The sequence below is a fragment of the Epinephelus moara genome, chromosome 14 (genome assembly GCF_006386435.1).
Source record: "Epinephelus moara isolate mb chromosome 14, YSFRI_EMoa_1.0, whole genome shotgun sequence".
In the NCBI taxonomy this organism is placed as follows: domain Eukaryota; kingdom Metazoa; phylum Chordata; class Actinopteri; order Perciformes; family Serranidae; genus Epinephelus; species Epinephelus moara.
In genome coordinates this window covers 24,280,319-24,290,421 of record NC_065519.1, presented here as the reverse complement: position 1 = coordinate 24,290,421, position 10,103 = coordinate 24,280,319, and the positions used below count along the sequence as shown (strand labels likewise).

At 40.2% G+C, this 10,103-nt stretch overlaps 2 protein-coding genes across 2 annotated transcripts; one reads left to right on the top strand and one right to left on the bottom strand.

The window, feature by feature from the left end:
- Positions 1-85: 85 nt before the first annotated feature.
- On the bottom strand, positions 86-5,669 carry bub1bb (BUB1 mitotic checkpoint serine/threonine kinase Bb). The gene is made up of 9 exons (XM_050061399.1): positions 5,548-5,669; positions 3,825-3,992; positions 3,654-3,713; positions 3,411-3,555; positions 3,116-3,312; positions 2,863-3,026; positions 2,538-2,731; positions 2,349-2,449; positions 86-1,988 (listed from the first exon to the last, which is right to left on the bottom strand). The coding sequence occupies exons 2-9, from the start codon at positions 3,965-3,967 to the stop codon at positions 1,709-1,711; spliced, it is 1,284 nt and encodes a 427-aa protein (XP_049917356.1). The 5' UTR covers positions 3,968-3,992; positions 5,548-5,669; the 3' UTR covers positions 86-1,708.
- A 67-nt stretch (positions 5,670-5,736) lies between these two features.
- On the top strand, positions 5,737-10,011 carry zfyve19 (zinc finger, FYVE domain containing 19). The gene is made up of 11 exons (XM_050061397.1): positions 5,737-5,940; positions 6,035-6,156; positions 6,251-6,304; positions 6,384-6,550; positions 6,665-6,807; positions 6,951-7,059; positions 7,226-7,444; positions 7,582-7,658; positions 7,864-7,965; positions 8,054-8,217; positions 8,450-10,011. Exons 1-11 carry the CDS (start codon positions 5,887-5,889, stop codon positions 8,526-8,528), a joined length of 1,290 nt encoding a protein of 429 aa, XP_049917354.1. The 5' UTR covers positions 5,737-5,886; the 3' UTR covers positions 8,529-10,011.
- The last annotated feature ends 92 nt before the right edge of the window (positions 10,012-10,103 follow it).

The window sequence follows — 10,103 nt, the reverse complement described above, 5'->3', positions numbered from 1 at the left end:
CCCCTGCTGACAGTGCATTATTACAACCCCCCTCTGTCTAAAAAAACCCCACCCCAACACAGTGCTTCCGTAGTCATTAGCCAGACATTTAACACGTTTATTGAACACCAGTGTCACATGGCCAAAAAGCGACTTTTCAGTCAGACTGGGACAATCAGAATGTACTGAGGCATCTGTTAAAGAAATACTGGACAAAATAGATCAAATTAAAGCTGCAGTTGGTAACTTTTATTTAAAAAAACCCAAACTTGTCACATTTGCTGAAACTATATTCACACAGCAATAAATGAAACAAATAAGTGAAAAAATCATACTCGATTGCCTTGTAGCACTTCTAATGTAGCCTGATTAGACCATCCTGATGACATGAGCTCAACATTCTGTTTCGCTCTCTGTATCAGTTTGTCAACTACGACGCAGTCCCTGATTGGCTGCTTACATTGTCAACTACGGTGCGAATCCCTGATTGGCTCCGATTTAATTTTAATTGCTGGAAAGTGTGGAGGAGTACTGAATCCAGACTGATACAGACAGCAAAACAGAATGTTGAGCTCACATCATTAGGATGGTCTTACTGCATGTGAATTAAAAGTAACTAATTACAGCTGCAGAGGGTCTAATGCAGCTGTCAATAACTGCGGTCAAACTGTTAACCTGGGCAGCGCTGATCAAATATGAATCAACATTTTGTACCTGCATTGCCTATTTCTCACCTCAAATGTTTTCAGAAACATATTTCAGTGCACTGTTTAGTTGTAAAACAAGAAAGTTGGTCTGGCTAGTGGCAGTGCTTGGTACTTTGGTCAATTGCTTTCAACTGGGTCACAAATGTTCTCATTTTACAGCTTAACAGTGCACTAAAATATGTTTTCTGAAAACATTTGAGGGAAGAAATAGTAGTTAGTTTGACACAAGTTCTCGAGCAGTGATTGACAGGACTAACAGCTCCGTTAGAAACTCCTCAGCTCTGGCTGGTTTTCGGTGTGTCCCGACAGGTGTGTAGATTATAGTGAATGCCATTAGAAGCAGTAGGAAAAGAAGGAGGCACATCTTTTTTCATATACTATCCGTCTCATGTACTTCTTTCAGAATATAGTGACAATTTCAGCAAATAAGAGTTATTTTAATAAAAGTTACCAGCTGTAGTTTCAAAGAGACAGCACACATAAAAAAAACACTGTTCTGAAGAACAATGCAATTAAGAGAAATAAACAGAGTAATTAGGAAATTAGCAATAAGTGTAAGTCGTATTTCTGCACTAGAGACTTGAGTTGTGATCAAACGTCTTTAGTATTTACAAAGTACAAGGTGTAGACACGTAACAGTATAAATCCAATCCAGCAGGTCTTTCAGAACTGCTGTGAAGCCTGTTTTGTTGTTTGTGTACATGTTAATTCCACACTATTGTCAATTTTGTGGTATTTTGTACTGGATTAATTTAAATTGTACGGGTGTTATTTGGTCCCCCTGCACTATTATAATGAATCCAACACAACAAAAATAAGCGTTTCTAAAAAGGTTTACCCCTCTTGTCTTCTTACCTTTCTGAGTAACTGGATCTCTACAAGCAAAATATTTACAGCAGGATAACAAACAAAACATAGCAGTAACTACATGATACTTGCAGATAAAAAATTAAGGTAGAAATTCTTATAAAAAAAAGAAAAGAGCAATCAAAAAGTCAGTCTTCCTCATCAGTGCAACTGCATCAGTTTGAAGCACTGACACTAGCGTGATCCTTTTGACCTCTGACCTCCTGTGTCATCTTTTTGAAGTAGCGTTCAGCGCGCAGCTCCTCAAAGCAGAATTCTGTGGCGCCGCTGAGCAGCAGCTCTTTACAGTACATGCTTTGCTCCTGTAGTTTTCCTGACTCTGCTTCCTTCTGTTGCTGATGGTGCTCCTGTAGTCTCTTTAGAGGAGTTTCCTCTCTGCAGGGCTTACGTGCTGATAAAACTGTGTTCACGGCCGGGTTGATCTTACAAGGAGTCCTGAGAGGGTAGAAGGAGGATGCCAAATCAAATCAAAGAAATCTTACTCACATGATCCAAGGTGGATAAACTCAGATTACAGACTTATGGCTTTAACTTGCATATTCATTATTCTTTCAGTTATAGCCTATTAAAATGGCATCTCATAATGTGGTACAGATTGTTTTTACTATTATCATCCTATAAAAAATTAGAATTTCATTGACCTTACAATGATATGAAACAAAGAAAAACCACACATCATCACCATTGAGAGGTTGAGGAAGTACTTTACTTCATTATCAAAACTGTTGATTTGTTCGTTTCAAATTAAAGCAATAAATCCAAACTGTAGATAAATGTAAGATTCATGTCACTCACATTGTTGGAGGCTGGTCTGACTCCTCAACAAATGGTTGGAAGGTGGGTTTGGGAGGTGGTGGGGCCATTACAGTATGTCCGAATTTGGTCTTCTGGGGCATCTGTGGTACATACACATTAAATTGACATCAGAGAGCTGCACTCCTCACATTTAAAAATCAACTAGCACAACGCCTGCTTGTCTCATACCTTGACATCACACCATTTTTCCGTCTTCTGCTCATTCTCCTTTGCCCTGGAAGTGGGAGGGGCCACCCAGGACTCCAACCTAGGCTCTGAAGGGCCGGCACTCTGAGCCTTGCTCTCGTCAAAGATCACCAACCGACTGTTTGAAACATTGCCAAGGACAGGTGCGCCCTGTGACTGCAGGCCTCCAGAAATACCTGTTAAAAAAACAACAACAATCAAACATCAAAACTAAACCTTTTTAATGCTGGCATTTACAGGTGCTAGAACACTGGTAATATCAGCTTAAAATTTCACAACTATTTTATTTGTATATTCAGGCACTTACTTCTGATTGCAGACCCAACTCTGTTGACGGGGGCGATGGCCTTTTTCTTCCCCCTATGTTTGAGGTCAGCTAAAGAAACTCTCTCAGGTTGTTTAGGCTCATCGTCACTATCGTCCTCCTCCACATTCATCATCACCTGTCGTGACACACGTGCCTGCAAAGCCCTACAAAAAACAACAAAGAAAACTGTGGTTACACCAGTATCTTGCATTTTCAAATTATTAATCTCAAACTTTAATGGATAAATCCATACTTGTGAAACTGCAGGAGCTTATCATGGGGCTCTGCGCATTTCTTGAATCCCTCCTGGTACACCAGATCTGCTTTGCGACAGTTTCCCTGATTCTCATATTCTTCAGACCAAGCAATGTAGAGGGATGCATGTTTCACTCCTATTCCCTGCGCTTGCATGTACCTGTAAATGTCCAAGGGCTCCGGGCAATTTTCTGCCTGATGGCACACAAAACACACGTATGGCAAAGGTTACTACTTCTGCATTAGTTTGTCAAAGTAGCAAAAATAATCAGAAGTTAATATGTTACACGTACAAATTTGATCCAGAGGTCAACATAGCGAGGGTCGTCGTGATATTTCTTTTCCTCTGTGAATCTGGTCACGACTCGTTCCAACAGTGTGAAGAGGTTGCTCTCCTTGCCCCCCTGAGGGAAGGTCTGCTCTGTCCACTTAATGTACCTGAAAAAGACAAAGCCATGTGTGAATTAAAACTGAAACCTTTTAGATTTAAGATCAGCACATATGAAAACACTTCACTGTTTACATATTTGACGTACCGATCCCAAACATCAAGTGGATCATCTCCCTCATACATCCGCAATTCAGACTCAAAGGCCCTGAAGAAACAAAAAGCCACAAAACTTCCATCATCATGTAAAAACTGCTGGGAAAAAGTGTTAAACAAAAATTGCCCCATTCAAACACAGTGTTTTAAAGATCGTCCATACTGTCGCTGCTGGTTGATGGCAGAGCTGAGTCCATCCTGTTGTTGACTGAGCGCCTGATGTAAGGCTGATATGGCTCTGCCGCGACGCAGTGGCTGGATGTTTTCCTTGCTTAGCTCCCACTCCACATCTCCTCCTTCTGCCATTGTGGAAGTTATAAGAACTGGATGCCTAAAGACCAACAGACACACATAAAGATTCAAACTTATCAGTTACCTGAAGTAAATTTTTCTCAAATGCTCTCATTTATTGCAACTGTCTGATGATCTTTTCACTAAATATAATTTGCGTAGAAGGCTTATATCCTTTGATAATACTGATAATAATCTATTACTACTAATATTAGATCAATAAGTTAAGACTTTTATCAAGGAAACATGCCAATAACTCTATGGTTCCACCCTTTCCAATTTAAATATTTGCAGCTTTTCTCTGTTTTACAATTGTAGACTGAATTTTTTTTTTATTTTGGACTGTTAGTCTGACAAAACAATACATTTAAAGATGTCATCATGGGCTTTTTTTTCTGTTTTGTGACACATTGTAGTATGGTTGACATATCAATAGCACATAATTTACAGATTATTTTAGAATTAACATGATTGTTACTCATTACAGCTTAAACTGTTTTACACTTAATTCCCTAAAACTTGGTGTAGCCTCTCTATATATTAAAAGGCTTATAAAGTAACATAATTATTCAGACAGAGTTTTTAGGCTAGCCGGCTTAAAAAGTTTTAATAATGTTAAGCTTTGACAATATTTCCTCCATTGTAATCTTGTCCATTGACTTTAAGCTTTCCCACTTAATACACATTCATGTCAATAACATTATTCAACTTTGTTATTATCATCATTTATGGCTTAAATTGGTGCTTAAGTGTTCAAACAGAAAAATAATTAAAGATATGGGAATCATTTTACTGGAGCAACAAAATATTAGCGTAAAGGAAATGTCAACATATCTTACTGACACACAGCAATGAAATACTACTAAGTTTTTCTAAGTAACTAAGTTTTTCAGGTGGGACTTTTTTAGGTGGCTGAAAGATGTTTTGTTGCTGACCCCCATCCGCAGCAGTGCATTGCTTCTGTGTCAGACTTTAACCTGCTTTTCCAAACTGGGGGCGTGTCGACTGACATTTACCTTGTGTAACATACTGTCTACAGATAAGTACCCCATACAACCCCACGTCAAAAAACCAAACTATCCCTTTAAGCAAGATTTTGAATGTTGGACTTTTATTTTAATAAAGTGTTTCTACACTGTTGTATTGCTTCTTTTACTTGAGTTAAATATCTGAATACTTCTTCCTCCAATGACGACATAGGACTTTGATCTCACGTTATAAAACGTTACGAAAATAATTTGACATCTAATTTAGCAATCACAGTTAATGAGTAGCTATGGATTAACAATTACAATCACACGCAACGTTTGTAATATCATCATCTAATGCAACATAATATCTAACACACCTAACCCTAACTGTAACGTTAGCTATCATCTTGCACCCATATCTGCAGGACGGCTGTCATGTTTCCAGTGTCCTAGTTCCTTGCTAACGTTTGAATGCATAGCGTGGGAAGGTGGCTAATGCTAGCTAGCTAGTTAACACCAGCCTTAACTCGGTCGTTTTGTGTAGTTATTCGCAAAATTGGCGGAATTTAACAGTCACGAATGACAACAAAACTGATAATCCACCAAACGGTGTTTTTTTCATACCGTTTACAGGCCTTCTTTGTGTCTTTTCCAGATTATTACAGCGATACCGTTGTAGCAGGAACGCTACTCAGCGGTCGGTTCTGTGTTTTGAACAAGGACCGCGAGAGGATTTGGCGACAGCTGATTGGAGCAACCAGAAACAGGAAAACGCAGGTTGACGTCACGTAGCGTCTTCCGGATTGGTTCCTGTTTAGATTACAGCAACGTTGAAAGGTTAAAAATGGATAGCTAGCTGCCAAATTATTATTAATAGAGTCCGTTTTCTTTACGTATTTACATGCTAGAGCAATATCAGTCAGATTATAATTGCCTGTCTCATGACTGTCTGCACGTGTCGGCATGGACAACCGTTGTTATTGCTGTGCATCAAAGTTCAGTCTCTTCAAGAAGGAGGTAAGAGCTTGCTGGCTAATATCAATCACATAGCCATACACATTAAACGTTTAATGGAAGGTGATCTGTTATTTATGTTGCTATATCCTCTCAGCTGGGCTGTAAGGGCTGCGGCCGCTCCTTCTGCTCCAGCTGTTTGACTTTCAGTGCTGTGGTGCCTCGCTGTGGCAACACCCAGCAGAAGGTCTGCAAACAGTGCCATGGTAATCTGACAAGGTAAAGGTCAAACCGTGCAAAGGAATTTAAATGTGATTATTAATTAGTATTAATAAGCAAGCTTTGTTACTCATTTTCATTTCTTCATTTTTAGTGGAGAATCTTCAAACAGTGCTGGAAGATGGTCTCCCCCTGAAAATTACAAAAAGTCAGTAAGTTATACAGTCATATTTGAAAATAAAATTACAGCACTTTCATGATATCTTAAGTTCATGTTTCTGTCCCAGACGAGTCGCTGCATTTGAGGCCAAGCAACAGCAACAGGCGGCAAAACCTCTTCCACAAGGAAACAATAGAAACAGTAAGGCAGGCCATCTACCAACCAAAGGCCTGAGTAAAGAAGATCAGGCTATCACTGAGAGACTTCAAAAGCTGAAGGAGGACACCACACCAAGTAATGAAATTAGATTTTTAGCAGCCACCATTTTTTTAACTTAATCTCACACGCATAGTAACAATATCTTTTCTCTTGACAAAAGCCATCGTAAGCCTTTTACATCTTTTTCAGAGTCCGTCCCCTCCGAAAAAGAGCTTGAGACTCGCCTTGCTGCTCTGAAAGCTCCCAGCCAGCCAGTGCCTTCTGCAGCAGAGATGGAGGACCGCCTGGCAGCTCTACGGGGTCAGAATCCACCATCTCAAGCTCCTCCACCTGTGAGCTAAGCCTCTTTCCACTTGTTTCTAACATCTTGGGCATATAGTTGGCTCCTGGACATCTTAAAGTATTCAATTTAGAAGTATTTATATTTTGCTATAATTGCTTACCAGTATATGGACTTGTGTGCTCACCTGTACAGGTACACCGGCCTCCTGATAACCGCACTCAGACAGAACAAGCCAATGATCTGATTACTCAGATGACAGAGGAAGTTGCCATAGACGACCAGCAATCAAATCCTGAATGCAGTAATTATCCCTCTCATTGATTTCTCCCAGATTCAATTAATAATTAAAGATTCAGTCATATCATTGTCTTACGCAGTTATAATAATTACATACTGACTGCACTCTGAAACTAAAAGCTGACTGTGGTCAGATACAAATATGTCCAAACTTATTAATCCCTCTGCAGGTGCAGATAGCGCTATGAATGATCTCAACAAGGGCGAGGGAGGGGCATGGGATGAGAATTTGGAGGAGAACCAGGAAGTGGACAAGCAGCTGGAGGCTGAGAAGGCCCGTGTCCTGGAGGAGGCTATGGAGGAGCTGAGGAAGGAGCACCATACTCAAGATCAGATCCTCCAAATGGCCAAGAGGATGGCGCGGCTGAAGGGGCAGGACCCAGACAAAGGTACATCAGGCACAAAGATCTTGGTTATCTTTACTTTCCCATCACAATGTCAGAAAATATGACAAGCTCTATCTGTAATCATTGTGGCTATGACAGAAGTGTGAATGTCATTATTGTACTTGTCATGTCACTTCTAGTTACTATGGAGGACTTTCAGCACCCTGACAGTGAAGAGGAGACTGAGGAAGAGGCTGTGATGAGAGTGCTAAAACAGGTCTGGGTCTTATTTGAGATTATATTACTGTACATGGTGCTTGATAACATCACGGAGTGCATATCACACCCTGAAAGATGACTTTGAGCTTATCTGGACTGGTTTCAGTAGCCACAAGGGGCTGCTATTTTGCCATTTTAATTATTTGTAATGTGAATAGGAGGATTTGTTTCTAATTTTTTTGTATTTCTGACTTTTGTTCTAGCTCTCTGAAGAAGCTGCATTGGATGAGGCCAGTGGCTACAACATACCTTTAGAACAAAGTGGACCAAAGAACACAGAAAAGAAAAAAGCTTCAAAGAAACTGGTACTTAAAGAACATCGAATATAAATTCCAAATTTTTTAGGTATTAGAGATAGTAACATTTAATTGTGAGCTGATGTCTGTTTTAAAGACCCAGGCTCCAGCCCCCAAGAGTAGGATTTCACCCGCTGCTGTCGCACATCAGCCATCAGACAGTGACGAGGAGGAGCTACCATGGTGCTGCATCTGTAACCACAACGCCACCCTTCGCTGTCATACTTGTGATGGAGACCTATACTGCAACCGCTGCTTCAGGTAGCCCAACATACATTCATTGTAATAAGAGCAATATTATTTCTGGTTTTGCTTCAGAGCAGAGCTTTGCGTGGAAGTCTTTGCTCTGATGCCCAAGAAAGATGGCTGTGATTTGGAATGCATACCATGACCCAGATAAACCGTAGACAGGCTGTTGCCATACTGTTAAGCAGCATGAATATAAAGTATTTATTGTGATGAATTATCAATCCACTCTCCATTATCTCCCCAGGGAAGGCCATGATAAATATGACAGGAAGGAGCATCGCACCAGTAACTACACCGCGCCGAAGAAGAAGAGGAAGACATGATAGGGAGACAGTGCAGCAGGTGTTTGCCTTATCAGGCTCTGGTCAGTCATCACTGTTAGACTTGTGCTTTAGACTTAAGTGACCTATTAATTGTTACACAAACAGTGTCTCACAGGATTGAACACTACTCATCATCTAAAACAAGCCATGACACATTATTTTAACACCAGTTTATTAGGGCTGTGCCGAATGTAATTTCTAAAATTTACATTCAAAGCTTGGAAAGCTTGGGAATTGACCTTTGGACTCTGCAACACTCTGGAGTTACTGGAAAATTTTGGATCACACAAGTTGGAAACCTTGTGTGCAGCCACCGCTAGAAGCTAATCTTACAGACGTAATATAAGTGTAGCCTCATCTTTATCCACAACTGTGCAAGAATACCGCATTTAAATGGAATGAATAGACATGCAGAAAAAAAATGGCTGTGCACTATTCAAATGCTGACTAAGAATTCAAATTTCAACAATATGAATGAAGCTTCGAACTATTCGGTGCAGCTCTAATACTTATCCAGTACGCCCAAAGTGGCTTTACACATGCATCTGTGTAGACCACAGGAGGAGCAGCATCTGCTTTCTGTAATAGCTAACAGAGATCTAGATTAACTAAACAAATAAAATATAATAGCAGATTTATGGCAAAGCTAAGAGAAGACATAGACATACACTCTAATGTAAATGTAATGCAATATGTATGATATGAAAACTCCTAACTTACCTTCTGAATGACCCTGTTGGGGATCAATAATTAGCTTTTAGGTAAGTGAATCTTGCAGATGCTGCTTGACATTGTTAGTATTTTAGCAAAACTGCAGTGCTTCTGCATACAAAAAAGTTTTAAAGTGTCGAACTGAATAAGAAGCTTGAAGTGTTTTTCTTATGTCAGTCGTCCTACTTCCGAAAGGCAACAAAGGCTCATTTTAGATGCACTTTGCACTTCTCACCATTTGATTATTTAAAAAAAAAAATGACAGTACAGACAGAAAGCAGCCATATCGTGAGCTCATCTGGGAAGATGTACAATCCCAGACTACTGTCAGCTCTGGACTGAGGAAGTACAGAGGAGTCAGTATAAAAGGATTACTGAGGGCTTTGTTTGCTTTTGGCAGGCGCTGCAGTCACTCTTGTAATCTATGTTTGGCTGCAAGTGTGACATGAGCGTTGCCTTTCTTGTCCTTGTGTGTAATTCTATTATAAAGGATGCAAAAGTGTGAGGCGCTGTGTCACTTCATCTCTTTAGGTATATTTTTAACACTGAAGCCTTTTTTTTTCAACCACTGATATCATCACTTGATAAAATTGTCCTAGGTTGGCAGGCCTTGTCAGAAGTGTATTCTTAACAGTATGGATGGCCTCTGTGTCAGAGAGTGGAAGTGGGGGGACGAACCAAGCAAATTACTATAATGGAGCCCTCAGCCGAAAGACCCTCCGTGTATGACAGAGAGAAGGCCAGAGTGCAGTTTCATCAGTGTGCATTACTGTCAAGCTAACTGAGGAGAAACCATAATTACACTTTCCTCTGGGGGCTTGCTCCATTAAGGTTTGCATGGAGGCCGTTACTGTGTTTCCCTTG